Below are 25,522 nucleotides of genomic sequence, written 5' to 3'. Positions count from 1 at the left end.
CTAAACCAACCCCAGATCAACTTGGTTACGGAGTTGCCAAGTCTAAATGACTGAAGCAAACACAAAAGCTACCGAAACCCCTGTAACAGTGGGAGAGCTAGTAAGTTTTCAAGCTATTACATTGTTTAGTCATTTGGTCTCAAAGTTACTGACGATTTACAGAGTCTGCTAGTTCTCAACGACATTCTTCGATCCCTTGCGCATGAAGCGACAGTCCGAGCATTTCAGAAAGAAAAGAAGATTAGAAGAACATATGGCGACTCATTTATTGCAACAGTAGCTGTACCAATCCCTCCGAGTACTACAAGGTCAAATTCCAAAGCAGCGCAGAAAAAGAGTGAAATAGTAGGGCGACCAAAATATGTCAAAATACCTGGTAAGGATATATATGGCAATGAGAAATCCACTGATACGAAATATTTCAAGTGTTCCAATTGTGATAGAAATATAGCAGGGTCACGATTTGCTGCGCATATCGTTCGATGTTTGAGTGGACGTAATGTTCGGTCCAAAGGGCAAGTATTGGGTTGGATAACTGTCCGTTAGCTGACTCCACACAAGCGGTCGATATCGTCGTCAAACACTTTGTTATCCCCTGTTTTCTAACTTATCAGTTCCAATAGTTATTCAGAAAGTCGGTACAATTCACCTTCAGTGAGCCCACCAACTGATGGAAGGAGCTCTCCAGCAAAGCGGAAACTGGTAACGTCTGATGATGGCCAACAGAAGAGTCAAGTTACCGAGTTTTTTGATCGCATAAACAAACATCATAAGTCGGTTCCCACGAGTAGAAGTTCGTCGCCTCCAGTAGCCCAGCGCTCTATGGTGAGTAGAAATGTCTAACTTTTCCGTTGTTTTTGGTCACTAACATAGTTTTCAGTCAGAAGCTCCAAAGCATGTTAACAATATTAACACCTCGACCAAACCAAAATTACCATCCATCGACTAACTAATCAACTAAAAACATTCGATTATTATTTATACGTGTCTACAATAAATCACTATTCTGTAGGAGCAGGAAGAACCTTTTCTAAAAATGTAAATATATCCTCGATCTCTTGGGGGCTAACGCTATGAACTAAATTGGGATACTGATTCCATTCAATGCTTTCAAACTTGAATGTATCCTTGAGTAAAGCATATGACTGTGTACCAAATTCGAACTTAACTACATTATCGGAAGTTCCATGACCCAAGAAAACTGGTGTCTTAACATTGATCTGACTTTGCAACTAAATCTGTGTTAGATAGGAAGAGGTCTTATGAAGCGCAAAGTCTACTCGCGTGGAAAGCTCTAAAATTTCGTACTCACAGTTTCAAATTTTTCGTGAATGGGCAAATAACCAGATAAGCCGATCATACCAGCCAACTTGTGCTCCGAAGTAATAATTGTCTATAGTTGTTAGTTCATTGAAACTTGACGGTACGTTACACCAATTCCATAATATACTACTCCTCAGAATTCAAACATACTCCATAGCTAATAGCACAGCCCTGGCTAAATCCTCCTATAACAACTCTTTCCGAAGGGACACCTTTGCCAAGCTCTTCCTCAATCATTGCTTTCAACCTGTCAACACTCTCCAGAACGCCAACTTCGTCTTGCTTATGGCGCACGTTCTCTAATTTTGGGATATCGTACCACGCGGGCATCTGCATACCAAAGTTCAGGGTCACTGGCTTCATTGGAGCATCTGGAAAGATGAAGTTCACATGCTGAAGTCGCTTCTTTCGAATTGCCTCCTCGGCTAAAAACCTCCAACCATTTCCACTATCACCAAGTCCATGAAGAAATATAACTGTCGCTGAGGGCGCCTTGACAGCAGGTATTCTAACCGCTGGATATGTCATATTCTTCTTTAATTTTCTTGCTTAGTTATATTGGTATCTGGTTGGCGTATCCCCCCAGTTGGTGATGCAGCTACCTGAAGCATCGCACGGCGCTATAGTTAAAGCAAACTTAGTGGCTTCCTCGGTTACAGGAAGTATGATCTGGGGATATAGTTTGAGTAATTTCTTGAATATTGTATCTCGCTTTTTAAAAATTAACTTTGTTTTGAAATTTTTTTTGGAACGTTGTGATGTATGACTTTTATAAGAGTTATTGGCTAGATATAATTATATAACTATATGGTCTCCAAATAGTTGCTATAGTCATATTCTTTTGGTTTGGTTGTAAAGCCTGAAAAATATTGGAAAATGACCCTAAATAACGAACGTAAGATGTGAAGAAAATCTTAGGGGGACCCGGAGATATGTCTTGTTGTCGGATCTCTTGCAAGCTCTAATGCCCTGCATGAGATCGCTCAAAAATTGGTAGATCACCGCATACACCTTCTGCATAGCCAAAACCCTGTTATTAATTACATTACTTCACTTTTATAGATAGAGATGCCTTACCACTGTAAGTGTTAACTTTTCGGTTCAACATCTCAACTGCCATTGCATCTGTTGGCTTGTATATACGACTACTTGGTACTGCGCTGCGATTAGCACGGTTCGCGTACTTTACTGCTTCTGATATGCTTGCAGTAAATGACATGCTGGTGGCATTATCGAAAGGACAGGCAACAATTGGTTGCTCAACTTCGATATCCTTTGCATGAGTGAACCTCGCTTTTATGACAAGGAGATAATCAATTTGGTAGAGGGCTGAGCTTGTAGTAAAACCATACCTTGAAATATTCGGTACGTCTTGGCGCTCTTTGGGAACCAAACCATTTTTGTCAACATTCTCTTGAATTGGTTGGTATTCAAGAAACAGTTCTTCAAGATGCCCACTCTCCGGAAGCTTCATATCTAATTGCTTACTAACCTTGCAAATTTTAGATCTCTTCTCAACTGGCTCATCGCCCTCATGACTGAATGTGATTACTTCTTGAATTTGCATTGTTAGCCGAACTAACTTTACTTTTCTGGACTTTGCCCAGTCTGGATTCGGAGATACTTTGACGACGGCCATTATGGTATCACCGGGTCCAAGCGCTGTATGATTGACTGAATAGTCAAGAGTAACGAGGTGATCAGAGGAACGAACAGTTTTAGATACTGGAATGTGAAATGATCCAAAAATTGTTAATGTATGATATGGTTTTATCCTTATTGGAAACGATTGATGATGGACAGACAACTGTTTACCATAGGAAATTGAAACATAAAGCCGGTATGTTGTTTCAACAATGGCAGAAGTCAGACCCTTCGATACTGATATGCTAGCGGGAAGGTTCTTTTGAATTGGCAACGATATTATAAAAGGAAGATCAAGCGCCAGCACTTCTTCATATGATCTTCCAGCTGATACCTTGAATATAGACTGTTCTTGACCGACCATATACGATTGTTCTTTTCGAGGGGCATTGATCCCAGTTTTATTACTTGGTGGATGAATGGAATCAGTCCGAAAAAGAGTGACCTTTACTGAGGAGATTAATAAACTTGAGATGGAAAGGGTTTTAGGGCGAATTTCAACGGTACCCTCAATCCGGGGCCAAGACGCCGTAATACCTGGAAACCCGCGAACCAAGTCCTCATTTGGAAGTGACGTTAACTTGACCTCAAATATATCTGACATATCCAACTAGATCCAATAATACCGCTTTCATCTAGCGACTGACTACCAGATTAATAAATAATTACCTTTCGGGAAACTCAATACATAATAAATAATAAATAATTTATCGCGACAGCAAACCGCGTTCCCGATTTTATTCCAAGTTCAGTTTGTTCAAATCTCGTGAGGCAGATCTTCCTCTAATCTTCATAACAAACTAACCACAGAGCGGAACGGGCAAGGAGTGGGTATAGGTTCAGGTTTTAGCCAAAAGGTGTTTTTTTTATTTTGTATCGTTCACAATAAATGAAGACTACGTATTTTCCATGAAAGAGTTCGGGTTATCGCTTTGCAGGTGTGTCTATTTTTATATCGGATCAGTAGATCTACAGTTACAACTTCCACGTTAGGCAGAACGTATACAAACAAAGTTGAGCCACGCCAGATGCTGATATACTAATTTTTTTGGATTTCTCAAAATAACCCATGTTGTAGAGACAACAAACAAGCAAGTTATTGGAACTGTGCTAGGGGAAGAAGCTCTGAGTTATTGGTACTTCAGACATATTTACCTACTGATCATTTGACTGCATTGCACTGCCCGGCACTGCCTGATGTGGAGAGGTCGGCGGCCCCTAGGATCTAGGAGTCCTGCGACAGGAGTTTTAGACTCACGTAGCCAAGAACAACAGTATCATCTTTGGGAAGATAGTACAAAATTATCAACCGCTAGGGTTCAGACATCAGTTCCGACTGTGACAGTAGACGAGACCGACTTACCAGTTATAGAGCCAAAGGGGGTCCCACCCAGGACCAGACTAAACTCAAAATCAATTATACAGAAGCCCGTACCGATTGAGAACAGCGAGAATGGACCCCCTTCTTATCTGTCATTGACAATCAATGGTGTTGAACATGGCATTTCGCCAGTAGCAATTCGTACTGAGAGTTCTGATTCAACACAGCCTTTGAAATCCATTCCAAACACCAATCGGGAAATGCGCCGTCCAAAAATAGACAACCAAGAATATTGTACCTCAAATCTTGTCACCCCGTCTCGAGAAATGTTTCGTGATAGCAGAGGGTCTAGCCTTAGGCAAAGCCAGGTGGGAGGAAAATCAGCAAGTACTTGTTTTGTATGTGATAATCGACTTATATCTACTCAAGATGTTGTTCGAACAGATTTCGGAAACGTTCATGTTTCTTGCTTCGTCTGCTGTGAATGTCATACATCACTAGTACACTCCGAGTTCTATTATTCAGCCGATACACTTACTTTATTTTGTCATTTGGACTACCATCAGCGATTTTCTGCCAGATGTGGACTGTGCCAGACCCCTATCGAAGGCAAAGGAATATTTGCACTAGGGAAGCATTGGCATACAGACCACTTTTTCTGCCACGAATGCAGTAACACCATTGGATCTTCATCTCCATATTTTGTATTAGACGGGAATACAATGTGTGAAAAATGTCATATCAGAAAGACGGCCATCAAGTGTTGGAAGTGTAACCATCCGTGCTCGGGTGAGGAAGAGGTTATCGAGGCTCTTGGAAGACAATGGTGCTCAACATGCTTTGCGTGCGAAGACTGTAATACACCTTTTCCCGGCGATCAGTTCATACTAAGAGAAAATGGTACGCTCGTATGTTCTGAATGTGAATATCTCAAGCTCAAGGCTGACAGCTGGAAATGAGTTCACTGAAAGTGTCAAAAATACTGCATCTAAAGACACTACCTTTTTCAGACCAATAAAAATCTATATCATGCATGCTATTATTCAAACTATTATTATTGTACAAATTTATAATGCCCATTCGTTGTTTAACTTGTCGGCCTGCGACACCAGCGGAGTATCTACTGTTTCAATTTTAGCATCAGAGCACAGTACACATTTTTCTGACAGAATTCCATCCACTGCCGTTGGAACTTCTGTCTTTTTGACATTTATCTGGATATCTGCCAGTTTCGAACGTGCTACTTGATCACCCGATTTTGAAATAGAATCGAGAAGACAATCCAAATGGAAAGCATGCTGACAAGGAAATACGTAGAAACGCCGAGTAGCAACTGGAAAAGAGCATAGAGCGCATGACTCTCCCGGCATAACTAACGCATACCGCTTCTTAAATTCTTGAATCTCCTTTTTGACATTGTCACAAGTTCGTAGAGAATCTTCCATTTCCTTGTTTAGCCGTGAAATACTCGAGCTATAGTCTTCCATTGAAGCAATGATCTCATCTCTCACATCATCCATTACAGTAAAATCTGGGAACTGCGGTAAGAGATCTTCGATTTTCAAAGCACTCCCCGATTTTTCAAGAATACTGACAGCAGTAAACTTTTGATTCTTGCTAGATATGACTTTACGTGCAATATCCAGCCACAATGATTTCCGTAATACAGCGTCATTTGCTGGTCTATCAGCAATAATACATGCCAACTCGATATCATCATTCTTGAGAGCGAGTTTAACAGCCTCTTCGTATAGTCCCATAACAGAAAATATGTATACAGACGATTCGACCCTTTTGAACTGATTACACACACGTAGTGCAAAGTCATAATCATACGCGTTCCGGTGAGTTTCCAAACAAGCCATAAGAGAAGACTCGTCAGTCGTTGAGCTTGATGCGTATAGACAAATAAGAGTATTAAAAATAGCCGTATCCTTAGTTTTCAAGATATTGACAGCGTAGTTTAAATATCGTATGGCCTGGTTTTTATTAGGTTCGCCTCTAAACCCGCTAACATAGGCTAGCAATGCTGGGATCAATTTAGCAGGATCTAATCCATCCATGCGAATCCAAGTGTCAACAGTATCTTGAGGAGAGTTCACCAGCAGCACTGTAGAGTACTTATAGGCTAATTTAGCATCATTTTCCTTTCGTAATACCTGTAATGCTTCAGTCCATTTTTCAAATCGTATCCAGTAATTCAGTACAAATGTCGAATCAGACACGCTGCTAGCATAATACAGGAGTTCCTCCCTTCTCCCATGACTTGATATAATTTCGTAGACAGTTTCTTTGTCTAGGTCAGATTTGTGGTCTTCAATAAATTTGTAAAATGCAGTTCGTACGGTACGGCGGCCATCGGATGGTGTTGTTGATGGAGAAGAATCTGTGCCATTGATAGCTTTTGGTTTTGATAAATCCAGTTTGTCTGATGGACGCTTCTTGACAGCTTCTTGGGATTGCTGATTGACCGCTTGCGAATTATCACCTGCAGCTATCAAGTCATCGAGACTATCCAGCTTTTCCATATATAATTCTACGAGCCAACTTGTTATAAGCGTTCGTTGCATTTTCCCACTCGAGCCCCGATAAAGCTTTAGTCGAGAGGAGAGAAATACATTCAATGCATCAAAATCTTTTTTGGTACTAAATTCAAGAGCGATCCCTTCAAAAGGCTTTGAGCTCCCACCAAGCAATGAAGCTGCCTTTTTCATATCCTTACCTTCTTTCAGAAGATGTTCGCCATATGCAACAGATACAATATCTTTAGCCACGGCATCTTTGGCAACTTTTAAAGCTTCTTCGTACTCCTTATTTTCAATAAGAATCTTCCATATATCGTGTTCTTCATCTCCAACCTTAATTTCATATATATTTTGGTTCGAAAAAGCCCAAAATGTAGAATATTTGACATCTGAACACAGGCCAATAAGAGTCTCACCAGGCTCTAAAGTTATTTTGTCGTGAAACTTCACCTTATTGTTAAGGCGGGAAATACTCACAACTGTGTTACCACAAAGAATGATTATGTAATACTCAGTTAATGTTATTGATCGAATGGCTGATGTATTTGGCGACATTACAGACTGCAACTGATCATAAATGACCAGTTGAGATCTGGCAAAGATATCACTCGGTACAGTTCTAGCGCTATTGGCATTTCCACTGCTACTAGAAACTCTCTTATCATACAGCTGTCCATGCAAAATGCCAACTCCGTTGATAGCGGCAAAGGTTGACGAGGTCTCTCTAGAGACTCCCATTTTATAAGGGGATACAGCAAATGCATCATAAGACCCAGGACTCTCAAATGCTTCTAGAATTGGTTCTGTTGTTTCAAAAAATCTAGTGTACACAGGGACGCCACCACTTTCTCCGGAATTAGTAGGTGGGCCATTGACCATCTCGTCTGAACTACCATCAATGGAAGAAGAAGCAGAAGACTGTGTTGCGCGGTTAGAGGCCCCATTAGTATCTCCAACGAGGCCAAATTTGCCTTGCCAGAACCATATACGGCCATGGCTCGAAACTATAACCTGCCGCTGAGCGACTCCTCTCTCTTGATATGCATATAAACCTGTAATACTATCTCCGTAGGGGTTCTTCCAAACCTGACGTAGGTAGCGATCATCACGCTTGAAATACTCATTGGACTTTTCAATGAAAGTTTCGTATATAGATCCATCAGCACAACCGATTAAAATATCCCCGGTGGACCTAGCAGGCTCAAATGGATTCCAAGCAACACTTGTTATGACCAGTCCTTTAAGGCGGCCCAGGTTTTTCGCCTTTACTGATTGGTAGTTTAAATAATAATTTTCCCCGTGAATATTAGTTATCAGCAAATGAGCACCAGTAGGATCCAGAAATATACTAGAGATATTGTTTCCGGTAGGATCAGAATGCTTTCGAGGCAAGTTAACCTCGTCCACAGATTCTGGGTGGTCGAGGTCAATCCTTATAATCTGGCCACTCCTTAATGCTAAACAAAGCAGATTATTTGCTACCACCATTGATGAAATATCTGACAGAGAAAACATCAATTGAACCCTATCAATAGCAAACAAGGATGTAGGCTCCTCGCTAAGATCTTTGTAGCCATCTAACTCCGTAAAAGAAGGCCCATTGATGTTCTCTTCGCTACTCCTCCCATTTCCATTGGGCTGACTGGCCGGAAATGAGGACATGTCGGAGTCCAATAACCTTTAACCCAGATTAGCTACTACGTCTATATTTATCCTCTCAAACACAAATGACTGGAAGCTATTCACAATAATCCAAACTCATATATGTACTAGACCCCTTGAGACTAGCGATAAGACAGGCGCATATGGCTGTGAAAGAGCCGCTGACTGTGAGGCTATATGTACACCGGGCAAGGGTCGATTGGGTATTTTCATCATAGAAAGTGTCAGCTCCGATTGACTTAATTGCCCTCAGAAGCACAAATTACAAAGATGGCAGCAGTGGCCATTCCAATAAAGCTTTTGAATGAGGCACAGGTAAGAGAGTTTGATGGCAATGTTAAATATGTCTAAGTTCTTCTGGTGTTTTAAAGCTTTAAACTAACTATTATAGGGCCATGTCGTGACCGTTGAACTGTCATCAGGACAGACCTATCGCGGTAAGCTTCTCGAAGGTAGGTAAAATTCAAAAAAAAAACGAATTAAGGAATTAGGTGCTAATTTAGCTGAAGTCCATATTTACACGTCACAATCTGAGGTGTAAGACTGTAAATACACGGCAAAAAAAATCCAGCTAGCAATGCATAGTTTTCTTTCGGTCAGCGATTTTCATAAATGAAACTAACAGTTGAATAGCTGAAGATAATATGAATGTTCAACTACGGGATGTGATGGTGACAAATAGAGATGGGCGAGTGTCGCACTTGGAACAAGTATATGTTAGAGGGTCACATGTTCGACTGCTCATTTTGCCAGATATGCTTAAACATGCGCCAATGTTCCGACCAAAAACCATAGCCAAGACCAGGGCGGCCTATCCTCCAAGTAGAGGACGTGGAGGACGTGGAGGAAGAGGTGGACGGGGGCGTTTCTAATAGAACGGCAGAATCGCTTGTTACATCCATTCTTACATCCAATAAAAACACCTTCTCACAACTATCCCTTAAATTGTACTATTACACCTACCGTCTCTCTGTCAATCAGTCCCGCCCTACATATTATGACAACATATTTATTTGTCCACGTTTTTATTCGTCGTCGGTCTTCAACTGCCACGTCACTTTAATGCCATATGATTTCACATGCTGACTTGAGGGACCTGCTATGTACATTTACGGCCAGAGCTCAGCTTCTAGGATCGCAAGTACACCATCCTAAGGACCCTTGATCTTATTTAATCTTATCTCTTAACTTCTTCGGAAACCACAATTTATGAAATTCTGTGAGATAAAACTGTTGGTATCGATATTAGAATATTTGGTGCGACATGTGTGATCGACGGGAGTTGTAATGTGGAGGAGTACTTGATACACCGTACCTGAACAACAATTACAGCTAGGTGTTGGAGTCAATTGCGATGGATAAAGCCAAAATCTTCCATACTTACGGAATTGTTGACGAGAATGCTCAGGTGTGGACAGAGGAGTTTAGCTCATCTTCGCAATTGGGTCTGATTGATAAGAATGGTGATAAAGAGGGCACTGGTATATCTCAACAATCTGACGTACATGGAGACCTGTCAAAGTATGCCTTGCTACGTGAACTAGTTAGTTCTGTCAATGGCTCGAGCGCTTATTCCTCGCTACAAAATGATGAAGCAGATCCACTTGGCTATCGGTCGTCAGTTTTATCAGCTCTCCGTGAACATGGCATCGATGTAGATACCGACCCTTCCGTTAGGGGTAAATATCTTATATCGTCCACCAAGTTCTCATCAACCGATTTCCTTCGTGATGTGCATTCCGATACTACATACTCGAAACTTGTGAGTTCATTATCATACCTGGAAGGTTCAATTAGCCAAAGGTCTGAAGCATTGCGAAATTTGGTGGAACGGGAATACATCCAGTTCGTTCGATCCAAAGCATTGCTAGAGTCGGTTCTGCAACAGGTCGATAACACTGGTTTCAACGCGGAAAAGGGATGGGGTGTCGATAGCATTCGTGCAAATATTGATGATGCAAATGCTAAGGCCACTTTGGTCATGAAACCTGTGGTGGATTACCAGAAAAAGGAGGAGAGACTTACAGCGGCTCTTAAACTTATAGACAAGAACAAATACTTATTCAATCTTCCTTCAACAATACTTAAGCATATCAAAGATAAGAATCACGACCTCCTAATTCGTGACTATAGGCGAGGACGTGATATCAAAAACACTACTGTCGATATTACCTCGTATACCCCAGACTATATCGTTCAGAACAAGAAGATTATTGACAGAATTTGGGACGAAGTTGAGATTATTGTTGAGCAATATAAACAGGATACCTGGAAAAAACTGTCAGGTGGTGGTACGCTGGACGTTGGTGGGGCAGATCCAAATTCAAACTACATGCAACTTATTGCGAAATTACTGGATATCGGTGTTGAAGACAATCCTATATTAGAGTGGATTGAACAACAAATCCAAATTTTGAAGGATCAAACTATTGATAAATTTGAAAAGCTGAAATTGCGTTCTAACCTGATGAGAATGAATGTTCAAACGGCACAGCCTCCTGACGAAGTCAATTTTATCCATCCTCTAAAAGAGCTTACTGCATTCTATGGGTCAGCATATCACGAGATTCTTATTGATGGTAATACCACTTCTTTGATTTCGCCCACTTCTAGTACTGGATCCATACCCAGTAGTGCTACTGGTACAGGAAGCAGCGCATTTCTCGCTAATCCAAGTGGCTTGATTGATGCTATGGAGATCGTTGAAATGTGGATAAATATTCGCACGATTGTAGAAGATATTGCAGCTATTGCTGCCAAGGTTTGCGTTTTCTGGCAGAGCTGTAATGGATTTCTGACCGGTCAAAAGCAACTGAACTTACCAACTGGATATCAGGGAGAATCAGAGACACACCTTAGATTCTCGAATTATGAAGTTAATGAGATTAAAAAGTCGGGTAAGAGTTTGGTAGAACTGTTCTCTGACAGAACCTTGGAGTACTTTACTACCCGTGTGACAAGCAATGCCGCAGGACCAACAGGAGCCACTGGTACATCTGGCCTTATCACGAGTGGTAGCAGTTTGTCTATCGCAGGTGGTGTCCAAAACAGACTGTCTGGACATCTCGCTTCAAATTCCAGCGGCTCGTCTCTGGGACAAGGCGGCCAGGAACAGTTTTTGTTCAGCCCTCCCTTTGCGAATGCACTCAGCTCATCTAAGTATCTGGGTCAGATAATCTCTTCTCTGTATTCAGGATTTCGAGAGTTAAGCCTTGCTCACGTTCAGCAAAATAATGCCGAAAAGCTTAGAAGTGTCCTCACTACTGTAAGAGAGCGGTCAGTATACTCGGTGTGCAATTCCTGGCAAGAAGATTGTAAGAAGTTCTCATTGATCGAAGACTGGACACGAGCCCCGCGTAACGACTCACTCACGAAGTTCCCGCAATATTTTCAAACTTATCACTATGCTGTTTTGTCAGGCATCAAGCGAATCGTATTTTTCAGTCCCGAAAATGAGTCTAGTGAACTCGTTGCGCCGCCTCCGAATAAACTACTGAAACAGATTTTGAACGAATTTGCTAATGCCATGCAGACTAGTATCAGCAGTATAATGACCGCGCTATCAAAATCTCTTGATGCAATGAGTGCCAGTAAGCGGTTTTCCAATGGCTCTAACCTTACTTCAGTACCGCTAGCAGATCTGATGGACCCAAGTGTCATTGACCAATTATCACCACAAGAATTGACCCCAGATTTGAAAGTGCTGCTAGTGCTAAGTAATCTCGTAGAGATCAGAGAAAATATTCTGCCTCGGCTCTTCAAATACTTTGAAAGGTCGTTTATGACGTCTTCGAAAGAGGTCAGTGCATCATTAAGAAGTAGAACTGATGAAATGGAAACCAATTTGTTTGAGCTTTACACACGACAGAAGCGCAGTACGTTGTCTGATGCTGTGAGAGAGGGCATTTTATTATCAGGCATTAATTGGTTAACGGCAGATGATTCTTCAACTATCAGCAAGTACGTATATGAATGTCTGTTGGTTCTCGTGTCTGTACATGCTAGAGTACACTATGTCTCGCAGAATCTCGCCAAGCGAGTCATTACTGTCTTATTCGAACATCTTCTCAAAGCTCTGCTTACGTATTTCAGACAAGTGGAAAAGTTTGGCAAAGGCGGTGCGTTGCGCGCATTGAAAGATGTTCGATTTATTCGGTATGTGATGAAATCTTATGAGACAACAGATTCGAGCAAGACTCTTCAGCTTATTTACGGCACACTTAAAGATGCTACTATAGATCGAACAGTATGGAACGGTGACGGAGTCTTTCAAGCTGTACAACCGACAGTTGACGCCGCTCTAAAAAGCTCTGAAGTAAGTACAGGTTATATTTATAAGAACTGCAAACTAGGGTACTAACTATTTTAGGTGGATTTCGTATGTTTCTATGAACCTAGGCCATACCATCATAGGTAATGATGTAAAGATAGAGTTTATTTATTATGTCTCGAGATAGAAGTAGTATACAGTGACAGTGACAGTTCGCGGCCTTAACCACATGTTTCGCAAGGCTGTCTCATATTTAGTGCAGTATGGCACCACTAAAATTACTGCATAACCCTCACAACGTACTGTGCATGTACTTGCTGATTGGCTGTTGCATTCGAGACAAATAAATCGTATCATATAGTCAACCACAGTTGTTTTTCACATCAGCAATATATCGAATAGAGAATCAAACCACAAAATGGTAAGTTTGTTCAGACTTGGGTGGAGATTTGAAATAAATAATCGTGTCATCTTTTACTGGCAAATTTTTAGATTGACTTTGCAATAATGGGGTTTAGTATAAAAGCAGATTGCTAACATTCGTAGCCTGTCAACAAAGTCAACCACTACCAAAAGTATTTCCAATCCCACAAGGCTACCTCTCTTTGGATGAGACACCCTCGTTCCAAGGTCATTGTCTACCCTTTCTACGCTTTGTTTACTTATGCCTGTGTTGGTGTGCCATTATGGTACGGTGCCCACGCTTGGGCTGGCATCAAGGCCGAGTAATTGTACAGTTCAATGAAAGCACCTATCACTAGATGTACAAATATCTGGTAGATAATTTATTATATGCGTTTTTTACATACTCTGATTTTCGATGTTCTAAGTTCAACCGTTCCAATTGGGATAATTGGATATGAAACTTCGAAATCTATTGCTAAATTGCCCATAGGCTATGTTGGAAATATCTAGATTAGCTAATATCATTGGCCCACGGGGACTGCTTTGATTCTAGCTATTCTAGGAGTATTTGGGTTCATTTCATCGCCAAATTCTGACATGACCAATATGTATTGCCTATGATATGGCTAGACCGGTGGTGGACCGTCTACAATCAAAGCTGAAGACTGCCAGCCTCCGGCTGCAATTGCTACTACAAGCCCATCGGTAGGTACTACTGTGGGATTTTTGAGATGGAGGCCGCCACGATCACGGGAACTTCCTTCTAATTGCAGGACCTGGTCGCTGTTGCCAAGTCCAAAACATCCGCATCCCTTGGATTCTGCTCCCCAAACCATGATTTTACCGCCAACTAATGCCATTATGTGATGGTCTCCAAAAGCAACAGCTGTGCATGAGTTATTCTGTAATCCCTCATAGACGGTGGGTTCAAACTGTGATTTGGACCTGTCGCTAATATCAGAATTCGTCCTTTCGGCGATCACGACGTGCCCATAGTCGTCGTAAGCCACGAACCTACGGAACCATCCGTTGACGCGTACTATACGTGGAGGGTTGGATAGAATGTCAAGGTTTGTGATCTTGCTAGTCAATTTATGAAATGTATCTTGGATGTTAGTCAATTGAATAGTTGATAAATAGGGCAATACTTTCAGGTCGACTGCAAAAAGTTCCCCCGCAGAATCCAGATAAACCACAAAGTCTTCTCCCACTACAAAATCAACAACCTGTTTATTGTCGGGCCCAGATATTACATGCCACTTTTCGATAAAGCCGCCACTGCTGCCATCATCCTCAAATAATATTAAGCCTCTATTGGCTATAGTTAAGGCACAGAATGATCCCCAACCCGCAACAACTCTTAATATCGTGCCACTCATTGCATCAGGAAGAAGCTTGGATCTGTATGTCACCGGACCAGTAGGCGGAATTGATCCTATTAATAAACGATTATCCCTGTCAATTGCTAGGATGATATATCTTCCAAATGATGCTTGAAGTACTTGCGGGTCAACTTCCATATCATCTTTATCTAATGAAGGTTCCCTAGCGGCAATGGCAATCGGAACACGGTGTGGTATGGGGGTAGATACAATACGTGGTCCAACAATCTGCGGACGAATATAAGTCGTACGTCCACGACCAGGTTGTGGTAAACCTTGAACTTTAAGATGTGAAGTTGCTAGACGAAGTGCACCCTCAATGCGACCACCCATATATATCTTTCTGATAGGGTCAGAGTCACCACCTTGCGGAATACCAGAGTCATATCTTGTAATTGGACCAACTTTGAATGGCCTAGATATTCCACTTGTACGAGGGTAATTATTAATCGCCATTTCTTCAGGGAGGTCACTGTCATGATGTGCTATTCTGTAGCCAGTTGTCTCCCCCCATACCATCCACTTGGCTCCAAGTCTCCAATGAAAAAGGGCTCTCCAGTTGTTTTTACTTTGGCCATGGTTTGGAACCCATTCATCAGGGCCAAAAGTGTGAATGTATAAGTCATGCCAAACGGAGTCGTTCACGGTAACTTGATGGAGGTCTCTACATGTCTCGCTCAGAGCAATAATATCTTTATACTCTAGGAATCTCAATACACCATTGACCAGAATATCAGTTCCAAGGCCAGGCAGCTGAACTTGGCTATTACTGAGTTAGTTATAAAAAGGCCACAAGGAATTTGAAATCACTTACATATTTCCACTCATTTTCTTCTATCCCATGAAATATTGAATTCGTTGAAGTTTAAACTGGCCTACCCATTGCCACACCATTCTCATCTTGAACTCCTAGCCCTAGCGATATCTTATCTCGCATATGTATACATGCATGAGACATTTCCGTTTACTGCCACAACTGAAAGCTCCATCTCCACAGCAAGTTTTCGTCGGGCCAGTAGATATCGAATGTGGCATGTGAAAAAGAAATCCACACCGTAAAAAGGGATAGTACCCCAATTTAATATATTAATTCTGGCGTGTATGAAGTGAGCTTTTTATTTGCAGAGCGGAATTTGTAACCAAATTCCAATATCTTTTCAAGCCCATAGACGAGTTCCGCCGTCGCTAGACCTCAATTAACCTATAAATTAGCATTTTACCACGGCAGACTGGTCTCACCACGGAATCAATCCCGAAATTTTTAAGAGTCTCTTTCATGAACCAGTTTCTTTCTCGCATTCGTTCAAGCCGTCTTGGGGTTTCCGAAATTGCTCCGAGTACTTCCGCTTATATGCACCCCACATCTTGTTCAATATGCACATATATATCAGTAGATGTATCTGTCGATAAACAACCTCATTCACAATTCTTCTGATCTATTTGAAATACATTCAATAATGTGGAAAGACGTGTTACGGAGACCGATAACAACAGAAAAGTTGATAAGTTTCTCTCGTGCAAAACGGACCGGGAGATGCTTGTCTACGACGACCGATTCAAACTTTGTGCGAATCATTGACGTCTCACCCAGAGATGGGCTTCAGAACGAAAAGGCTGCAGTAGAGACAGAAACAAAATTAGAACTGATTGACCGACTGACGAAAGCTGGGCTCAAAGAGATTGAGGTCACGGCATTTGTGTCGCCAAAATGGGTTCCTCAAATGGGTGATCATAGCATTCTCTATCCTAAAGTACTCTCGAAATATGACGGCAATGGTGTAAAGTATTCAGTACTTGCCCCAAACGCGAAAGGAATTGAACAAGCTATAGAAAGCGCATCCACTGTTGGTAAAAAAGTACATGAAGTTGCAATTTTTGGTGCTGCATCTGAAGGGTTCAGTTATAAAAACACAAACAGATCAATTGATCAAGGGTTTGAGGCGTTTGAAAAAGCTATTAAAGTTGCCAGAGAAAACGATATTCGTGTGCGAGGTTATCTTTCTACAGTGATTGCATGTCCTTACGACGGACCAACTAGTCCTAGCTTGGTTGCCAAACTAACAGAGAGAATGCTTGACATAGGTTGTTATGAAGTATCTCTAGGGGACACAATAGGTGTTGGTACTCCTGCTACTATTGAGGCTATGCTAAGCGAAGTCTTGAAAGCAGTGCCTCTGTCACAGATTGCTATTCATGCTCATGATACTTATGGCCAAGGTGTGGCTAATGTATTGAAAGCTGTTGAAATGGGTGTTCGTTCTGTTGATAGTTCTGTAGGTGGACTTGGTGGTTGCCCTTATGCCAAAGGTGCATCCGGAAACGTATCAACCGAAGATGTAGTATATGCGCTACACGGTCTGGGCTATGATACAGGAATTGATCTGAACGCTTTGAGCTTGACTGGTAGCTGGATATCCAACCAGCTGAATCGCGCTAATGCTTCCAAGGCTGGTCGCGCCATTGTATCTAAGTTATAAACATAATTGTATTTACTATAATTCAGTGCGGCCCGCAGATAGCAGCTAAGGACCCCTGGCAAGATTGTAAAGTAGATAAAGGATTGTCTCGATAAGGACATACTTGAATCTGGTGACATTTTAGGCACTAACTCATAATTACAAATATGATATTGAAAGCTAGCTAGTTAGCTTCAGGTTGTTCTCTGATTCTACCGAGGTGGAGAAGTACATCTGAGAGATGGGATCTGTTGACTGTGCGTGTGCCAGCCGCGGTATAGAACTTAAAATATCAGGCATCTTAGACGAAGCCGTAACATCAAATTATCTGATCGCTAACGTTCTTGACATTCAGCCTTTAGGTTCGTGTAATGGCAAACAAATTGTTTCAAATATTACTTTTGGCGAAGGTACATTAGACGCAACAGTTCGAAACTATTATTCCGCATATGTAAGTGATGAAGGCGACTGTAAGAGCAATAACTTAATAACTTGCCAGACTGGAGGATGTAATAATGTTAATTCAGCATATAATGCTTGGCAGTTTGGAAATGATCAGTGTTGTACTGGTATGACAGTGACGCCTTACCCTCACCATTCATGTCAGCAGAATAGTTATACATCTGTTTTTGTAGGCCACTGGCAAGTATCAACCTGCTTCTATCGAACACTATATTCGTGGTTGGCGGTGTGTCAAGACGCTAATTGTTAAAGTCTAGATATTATGAGATACATGTTATAGAAGTATCATCAACCTTAGTTCGTGTGTAAAACTTCGTTGTTGAGTCAGTAATCAACAGTAACCATGTGTCTAAACGTTTAGGGATTAAGTATAGCCGTTGTGTCCCAACATCATTAGTTAGTGATTTATAGAGTTATTGCGATGAATCTGTTATACATCAACCATACTCACTAATAAGTTATAGCCATTTATACTGTGCCACTTTGATGAAGAGACATGAAGGGCTTGGCATGAAAGAACTAATTTCTGCACTTCTGTGAGAAGTAGCTAAAGCGTTTCTCTCAGCTGGGTATATATCAATGCCACCAGCTACTAAGTCATGGGCTGTTAAATTTTCGTCGACCACTCCGGACATAAGTAATCTCCCTTGCATTTCGTAACCATCAAATGATACACCTGGTGTCATATAATTAGACAACTCCGCCATACAAGGATATAGTTGCCTATATACTGATTGATTAAAATAATATCCAGATACATTCGCTATCGTGAAGATGTTGGCTTCTACAGGGACGAAGTAATAAAATTGATGATCTATATTACGTATGCAATCTAGAGCAGCGTCTAGAGCAGTGTAATTAAATGATCTACTATAGCATGTTGCGGATAACATGAATATTAGAGATAATTGTTGAAGCATGATTGTCAAATGTGAAGTAGAAAGATGATGAATGATAAATTAGCTAATAAGAATTTGATAATCTGTTGACTGTGCGTGTGCCAGCCGCGGTATAGCTATTCAGTTAATACTACTCTGGGACTGGTGTACTCAGGCGCGCTTTCTTCTCTTATAAACGAAGTGAAGAGAAGAAAGGGAGAGAAACATACGCGAAAAATTATATAGTGTGATACTGCTGGACCCTAAAACCCTCTGCTAATGGGCTATTGACAATTTAGCAGTCAACAGGATCTATCGCGTCAAGCCGCATATATGCATTCAGAGCGTGGAAATCTCGCGAATGCAGATCTGATGTGTGGGATAAACACATAACAGGGGTCTGGTTGAGTAAACTTAGAAGATAAGAATTTATTACGGTCAAACGCTATGACAGAAGTCGTTGGCCAATCTACGACTGGCATACCAGATTCTGGAATGTTAGATGTAGAATTGGTTGACCCCAGTGTAGTTCTGAATTACGTGTGTAATGTCGCCAAAGTACTACTGGCAGCATCTGATGATGATTTGAACCGGTCATTCACCGACAAGCAGAGAAGTAACTCATTTCCAAAGAAAGTTTGTGAAGAGTTTATTGCAGAACCTGAGGCAACTGCTATATTTCTAGTCAAGAAGAGTATAGGTTCAAGTGAGGAAACCCAACCGGAAATCGACCCAGAGCAGATTAACCTGTCGTTCTTCTATGAGATTGATGCTAAGTTACAGCAATCCCCTGATACCCAAGCAGTCGTAGCAATAATTAAGAAGAATGGCAAGCTAAGATCAGGTATAATTCTTGATGGACTTCAATTACAAGCAATTGTTTTACCGATTGGTGCTGCGAAGAGTAGTGTTCAACAGACTGTACCAGGTGATGATCAAGATGGTTCAATCCAATCTTCCCCATTTGAGGTGATTCATTCTATTTTGCATTTCGCCGTGGGACCTTACTTTGATGCTTTTTGTAAGACAATTCAATCGCCTTCGCACTCGGTCTCAGCCACTATCGACATGACCGATGAAAGATCTGCCACCTCCGTTGCAAGGAAGAAACTTACTGAATTGGAATTGTCTATAGCACACTTGCAACAAAATAACGAGGTTAATGAGGTTGTCTTACCACTTCATCCTGTAATTGAACACATGCTACAGACAGCCGCCCAGGAATCAAGGGACCCCTCTATAGATTTAATCTCATCTGAGTATCTGGAGAACAATCAATTTTTAACGTCACTACAGGATATTGCCAAGGGGTGGATCAAGCCGATACAAGTACTGATCGATGCAACAAGAGATCCAAAGACTGGAACAGCTATGCAAGAGGTAAATTTTTGGCTCTCAAAAGAGATTGCACTTCGCAACCTTGCACTTTTTATGAAGAGTCCAGGAGTCACCATTACCTTGGATATTCTTTATAACAACAACAGAGCAGGTGTAGCAAATAGATTTCGTGTAGACACGCCAATTGAGAGGACCCTAGAATCTGTTTCAAAATACTGCCAATTGATGAAGGACTTTCCTCTCGATGAACTTGTGTCAGCTTTAACGCTTGGAGATATGAAGCTTGCAGTCATTCAAATATTTACCCATCTCAACAAGAAGTTTAGAGGAAGTCTTTATCCAGTTTCAAGGGCGCTGGCGCTAATTGAAAACATATCCAATGATCTGAAGCTAGCTCTGCAGTCCTTGCTGCGAGAACGAAAACTGATGTACCTGGATTTTAGTGCTTTTAAAGAACAGCATGTGGAAGTGACAACTATTTTCAACACTTGGGACGAACATTATAAAGAGTTTGTCAATGTTGCTCGCGATGTGATACGAAAAAAAGGGGATGCTTTCATACCAATTAGAATTACTGCTCACCACGCTGTGATAAAAGAAAGGCTCGATTACATCCTAGATTTTCGGGCAAAGCATGATCAGATGTATCAAACTCTTATCAAGGTATTTGGGAAACAATTGAAACGATCCGTAAATGGTGACTTCACCGAAGCAAATGTGGAATTCGTAGATCTTAATCCAGTTGAAGAAATGTCTCTTGCATACGATATAGTTAAGCAAGTGGATATTTTGGATATATCTAGCAGTAAGTATGAACTTGCGGTGATCGGAGTTTTGGGATAAATTACAGAGTACTAACAGATGTAGGTGGGATATTAGAATGGAACAATGTTGAGCTACAGTATAATGAGCGGACTGCTAGAGCAGAACAAACTATCATTGCCGCCCTTCGTGATCGCCTTGCTATTGCTAAGAACTCGAATGAGATGTTTCGAGTTTTCTCGAAGTTCAATGCACTCTTTGTCCGCCCGGCTATTCGGGGTGCTATCCAGGAATATCAGACAAGACTCATCGAAAATGTTAAATTAGATATTTCATCTCTCCAGGAAAGGTTTCGCCAACAGTACTCTAGTTCTGAAGATTTTGAGATGTCAAAGCTTAGGGATATGCCATTAATTGCCGGCACTATCGGCTGGATAAAACAAATTGAGTCTCAGCTTGATATGTATATGCAGAGGGTTGAGCATGTGCTCGGTAAAGGGTGGCAGGCATATGCTGATGGGCAGAAGCTATATATAGAGAGCACCATGTTCAGAAAAATGTTGGATGCCTCTGCTCTCTACCAGGAGTGGCTTAAAGCTGTTACTAAGCGCAATCTGGTAATCCAGGGCCCTGTTCTCACAATAATTCAATCTCGTAATCGAGGAAGCGCTGTCAACTATGAGGCACATGTGAATTTTGATCCTCAGATAATCAATCTCTTCAAAGAGGTACGGAACCTACTTTGGATGAATTTTCAGATCCCCCATTCTTTGGTGGCCACAGCTAAAGACGCTAAAAAAATTTACCCATTTGCTGTCAGTTTGATCGATTCACTCAGGGTATTTAGCAATATTAAGAACTCAGTGTCACTTCAATATCCGGAACTTCAACCATTACTATATGGCATGGAGAACAATATATACAAACGTGTGTCACAGTGTATGGAGTTGAAATGGGATTCTTTGGTTCATGACTATGACATTAATGGCGAATCTAGTAGGGGAGAAATTGGTGCTGCTAAGCTCGTTTACGACATCGAAGAGTTAGTAACTATATACCAGATAAAAGGGGAGGGTATTGTAAATTTATATGACACTATTCTGGGTGCATTAGATGGTTTACGAGAATGTGAGTTTGGCTATTCCAGCTTTGCTAAGTCCTTGAACACCATTCAAGAGAGCGTTGATAAACTAAGCTTAGAAGTTTATACGAACGTAGCGCAGTTTGTTAGCATATTAAATGGTAAGATTAAGGTAATTCTTGCGGAAAGGTGTGAAGATCTCATAGCCATGTGGGTTACTGTGTTCCAAGATCCACAGAGCAAAATTACTGGAGACAACCTGTTTCTCAAGATGAAGTTTGCAACTCATGAGTTGACGTTACGTAACCAAGTCGTTCATTTGAGTCCACCTCTCAAGTCAACACGGGTCGTCTGGTTAGCTCACCTGCAGGATATTATCAGCTCAATATGTAAGCTGAGTAAAATTGAAGCGAATAGGTTTGATCAGCTAGGGAAGGGGAAAGATAAGAAATCATTCTCCAATATTCCTTTGGAAATTTCTCATTCTCTACTCACGGCCTATAAAACTATTGATAATCTACTATTTCATGCTGAAAATTACCTTGAGAGATGGTATCAGTTTCAAAACCTCTGGGACCTTGAGGCGTCTAGGGTATTTGATATCTTGGGAGATGACATGGAACGGTGGCTTCAGATCCTCAGTGAAATTCGTAAGGCGCGAACAACATTTGATACAAATGAAGCATATAAAGAGTTTGGTTTGTTGCGAATCGATATTAGGCCAGTTCAGGCTCGAATTGTATCGAAGTATGACGCTTGGCAGAGAGATATTATCCGCCAGTTTGCCGAAATTTTAAACTCTAAGATGAGAGATACGTGTAGTGAGATTGAAGCCTCCCGTAGGGATCTGGAAAAGCAGGTAATTGATATTTCGTCAACTCAAGCGGTCGTGGCTTGCATTTTTGCCATACAACACAGCACGAAAAATCTCGATAGGTGGGAACATTCTGTGAGTATATTTGGCCGGGGTGAGGCGACCTTGGCAAGATACAGGTTTCAATTCCCTTCATCGTGGTTATACATTTTGCATATCGTTAATGAATGGAATGCGCTGAACGAAATTCTTTCTCGTAAAAAGAAAGCTCTTGATCAACAACAAGATGCTGTTCATGCCAAAGTTCAATCAGAGATTCTGCGCTTGAATGATCGTGTAAACACCTTAGAAGAAAAGTGGCAGATTGATAAGCCTGTGTCTGGCACGCTGGATCCTAAAGAGACACGGAAGCTGCTCTCTAAGTATGAGTCTGATGTATCCGACATTCAAACTGAGTCTGACCTTTTGGCTAAAGCATCATCTGCCTTAAACATCGAATTTGCTGTTCCGTCGGCACTAGAGGCTACTGTGGAAGAAATACGGGACTTTGGATCTGTATGGGGTGCTCTAGACACTATTTGGAACTCGTTGAATGATCTACGAGAAACACCTTGGGCTAGCGTTGTGCCAAGAAAAGTTCGGCAGGAAATTGATAATCTAACTCATATGACCAAAAATATGCCTACCAGAATTCGCCAATATTCAGCATTTCAACATATCCAGAATGTCTTGAAAACTCTATCTAAAGCTAACCCACTGTTGTCTGAGCTACGCTCAGATGCCATTCGTGAGAGGCACTGGGAAAGCCTTCATAAGAAACTGCTTCAATCTTCTAGCAGGCTCTTTTTTACTAGCATGACATTGGGTAATGTGTGGGATATGGATTTGAATACGAATGCTTCTACAGTTAAGGACATTATCGAAATAGCTCGAGGTGAAATGGCACTTGAAATTTATCTGAGAGAAGTACGCGAATACTGGGTTGGATTTTCCTTAGAGTTGGTGAACTATAAGAACACATGTCGACTGATTAAGAACTGGGATGAAATATTTGTCAAATCCAGCGACCACATTAATTCTTTGAATACTATGCATAACTCCCCGTACTTTAAAGTATTTGAAGAAGAGTGTCGTTCGTGGGAAGAAAAATTAAATAGAGTTCATCTACTTTTTGATTTGTGGGTAGATGTACAACGGCAATGGGTGTATCTTGAAGGCGTATTCAACAATAATATGGAGATAAAGCACCTTCTACCTGTCGAATCATCTCGTTTCCAGAATATCAACTCAGAACTCTTTGTTATTCTCCGGAAAGTATACAAGTCCACATTAATCTTGGACGTATTAAATATTTCTGGTATTCAGCCGTCGATTGAGAGGTTAGCTGAACTACTGGAAAAGGTGCAAAAAGCTTTAGGAGAGTATTTTGAAAAGGAAAGGCAGAGGTTCAGTCGGTTCTATTTTATAGGTGATGAAGATCTACTCGAAATTATTGGCAATTCTACGGATATTCGTAGAGTTGAAAAGCATCTATCCAAGATGTTCTCTGGTATAGCAGGATTATTATATGAGGCAGAAACCAGTTTAATAAGTGGAGTTATTTCTAAGGAAGGTGAAAAGCTCCCATTTGCGACACCAATATCCTTAATTAAAATGCCCCATGTAGTGGATTGGCTTACAGCTGTTGAAACCCAAACAAAAACCTCTCTTATAGCTTTGCTACATGAAGCGGTGGATAGCTTGATAGGAATAGCTACTCAATTTGATGCTGATAGTCAATCTATGGATGAAAGCTTCTTTTTTTGGACTCAAAAGTTTCCAACCCAAATCAACTTACTTGCCACCCAAGTTGTTTGGACACGAAGAGTTGAAGCTAGTCTAAGCTCTTCCACAAATCCTAGCTTGGAGCTGACCAAATCGTATTGTGAGAGAATGCTTGAGATTTTAGCGCACAAGGTTCTCCATGATTTGACTGTAATAGAACGAAAATGCTGTGAAGCTCTAATATCAGAGCTAGTGCATCAGCGCGATATTATATCACATCTAATAAAGGAGAACGTCACATCACTATCCGATTTCGAGTGGCAATCTCAAATGACTTTTCACCTAAGTAGTAACGTTAAGGATCTATTCAAATCTCTAGTCGTGAAACAGGCGAAGGCAAGCTTCGTTTATGGATTCGAATATCTTGGTGTCCCGGAAAAACTAGTGGCTACCCCTCTTCTGGATAAATGCTTTCTATCTATGACTCAGGCCCTAGATCAAAAACTAGGTGGATCCCCCTTTGGTCCTGCTGGAACAGGTATGTCATCGGAATATGTTTGTTATGCCATGTGAGAGAACTAACGTTTGTTTTAGGTAAAACCGAGTCCGTTAAAGCTCTTGGTCAAGCTTTGGGAAAACAAGTTCTTGTTTTCTGTTGTGATGAGCATTTTGATTTTCAGGCAATGGGTCGCATTTTACTAGGTATATGTCAAGTTGGTGCTTGGGGGTGTTTTGATGAATTCAATCGACTTGATTCGAGAATTCTTAGCGCGATAGCCTCTCAAATTGAGAGTATTGAGGTTGGCCTAAAACAGGCTAAACTTGCCGAGAAAACTGATATTCAGCTCATTGGTCGTACGGTCAGATTGAATGAGGAGACAGGTATTTTCATAACTATGAATCCTGAATATTCAGGTAGGAACACCTTACCAGAAAACCTGTCTAAGCACTTTAAAAGCTTTTCGATGGCTAGACCCGATAGAGAGATAATCGCTGAAGTCATCCTTTATTCCCAAGGTTTTTTGCATGGATCAGATCTGGCTAAGACCATTGTTCCTTATTTCGAGGAGTTAAAGGCAAAGGTCAGTTCCCAGGCCCACTATGACTTTGGTTTGCGGGCTCTTAAGAGTGTGCTTCGTATTAGTGGGCGCTTAAAGAGGTCCCAAATGATAGAGGATAAAGATAGGGGTACTGAATTAAGTGAGATAAATACTGTGAAATGGGAGTCGAAGGTGATTTTGAGAGGATTGCGGGAAACAATTACCCCTAAGCTTATAGCTAAAGACGCATTGATTATGACTGAGTAAGTTTCAATAGCATTTGAAAGATCACTATGTAGAATTGTGCTAACTTCAAACTAGAGTGGAAAAGAAGTTTTTCGAGGGTGTTAACTATATAGCCCAGGATTACTTAAAACTAAGACAAGAACTTATTA

At 41.1% G+C, this 25,522-nt stretch overlaps 8 protein-coding genes across 8 annotated transcripts; 4 read left to right on the top strand and 4 right to left on the bottom strand.

Moving 5' to 3' along the window:
- Positions 1-1,449: 1,449 nt before the first annotated feature.
- On the bottom strand, positions 1,450-1,851 carry AWJ20_2991 (palmitoyl-(protein) hydrolase; the record flags this gene model as incomplete). Its single annotated transcript, XM_018879976.1, has 1 exon — positions 1,450-1,851. One exon carries the CDS (start codon positions 1,849-1,851, stop codon positions 1,450-1,452), a length of 402 nt encoding a protein of 133 aa, XP_018737841.1.
- A 517-nt stretch (positions 1,852-2,368) lies between these two features.
- Positions 2,369-3,571, bottom strand: AWJ20_2990 (uncharacterized protein; the record flags this gene model as incomplete). The annotated part of the gene is made up of 1 exon (XM_018879975.1): positions 2,369-3,571. One exon carries the CDS (start codon positions 3,569-3,571, stop codon positions 2,369-2,371), a length of 1,203 nt encoding a protein of 400 aa, XP_018737840.1.
- A 1,784-nt stretch (positions 3,572-5,355) lies between these two features.
- Positions 5,356-8,475, bottom strand: PEP3 (tethering complex subunit PEP3; the record flags this gene model as incomplete). Its single annotated transcript, XM_018879973.1, has 1 exon — positions 5,356-8,475. The coding sequence occupies one exon, from the start codon at positions 8,473-8,475 to the stop codon at positions 5,356-5,358; it is 3,120 nt and encodes a 1,039-aa protein (XP_018737839.1).
- A 1,354-nt stretch (positions 8,476-9,829) lies between these two features.
- On the top strand, positions 9,830-12,835 carry SEC5 (Sec5p; the record flags this gene model as incomplete). Its single annotated transcript, XM_018879972.1, has 1 exon — positions 9,830-12,835. One exon carries the CDS (start codon positions 9,830-9,832, stop codon positions 12,833-12,835), a length of 3,006 nt encoding a protein of 1,001 aa, XP_018737838.1.
- Positions 12,836-13,776: 941 nt separating this feature from the next.
- Positions 13,777-15,051, bottom strand: SAF1 (SCF ubiquitin ligase complex subunit SAF1; the record flags this gene model as incomplete). Its single annotated transcript, XM_018879971.1, has 1 exon — positions 13,777-15,051. One exon carries the CDS (start codon positions 15,049-15,051, stop codon positions 13,777-13,779), a length of 1,275 nt encoding a protein of 424 aa, XP_018737837.1.
- Positions 15,052-15,989: 938 nt separating this feature from the next.
- AWJ20_2986 (uncharacterized protein) lies at positions 15,990-17,009 on the top strand (the record flags this gene model as incomplete). Its single annotated transcript, XM_018879970.1, has 1 exon — positions 15,990-17,009. The coding sequence occupies one exon, from the start codon at positions 15,990-15,992 to the stop codon at positions 17,007-17,009; it is 1,020 nt and encodes a 339-aa protein (XP_018737836.1).
- A 1,766-nt stretch (positions 17,010-18,775) lies between these two features.
- Positions 18,776-20,509, top strand: DYN1 (dynein heavy chain; the record flags this gene model as incomplete). The annotated part of the gene is made up of 1 exon (XM_018879969.1): positions 18,776-20,509. The coding sequence occupies one exon, from the start codon at positions 18,776-18,778 to the stop codon at positions 20,507-20,509; it is 1,734 nt and encodes a 577-aa protein (XP_018737835.1).
- A 143-nt stretch (positions 20,510-20,652) lies between these two features.
- DYN1 (dynein heavy chain) lies at positions 20,653-24,660 on the top strand (the record flags this gene model as incomplete). The annotated part of the gene is made up of 1 exon (XM_018879968.1): positions 20,653-24,660. One exon carries the CDS (start codon positions 20,653-20,655, stop codon positions 24,658-24,660), a length of 4,008 nt encoding a protein of 1,335 aa, XP_018737834.1.
- Between the last annotated feature and the right edge of the window lie 862 nt (positions 24,661-25,522).

Source organism: Sugiyamaella lignohabitans, chromosome B (genome assembly GCF_001640025.1).
Source record: "Sugiyamaella lignohabitans strain CBS 10342 chromosome B, complete sequence".
NCBI lineage: Eukaryota > Fungi > Ascomycota > Dipodascomycetes > Dipodascales > Trichomonascaceae > Sugiyamaella > Sugiyamaella lignohabitans.
This window is presented reverse-complemented; position numbering and strand designations above follow the sequence as displayed.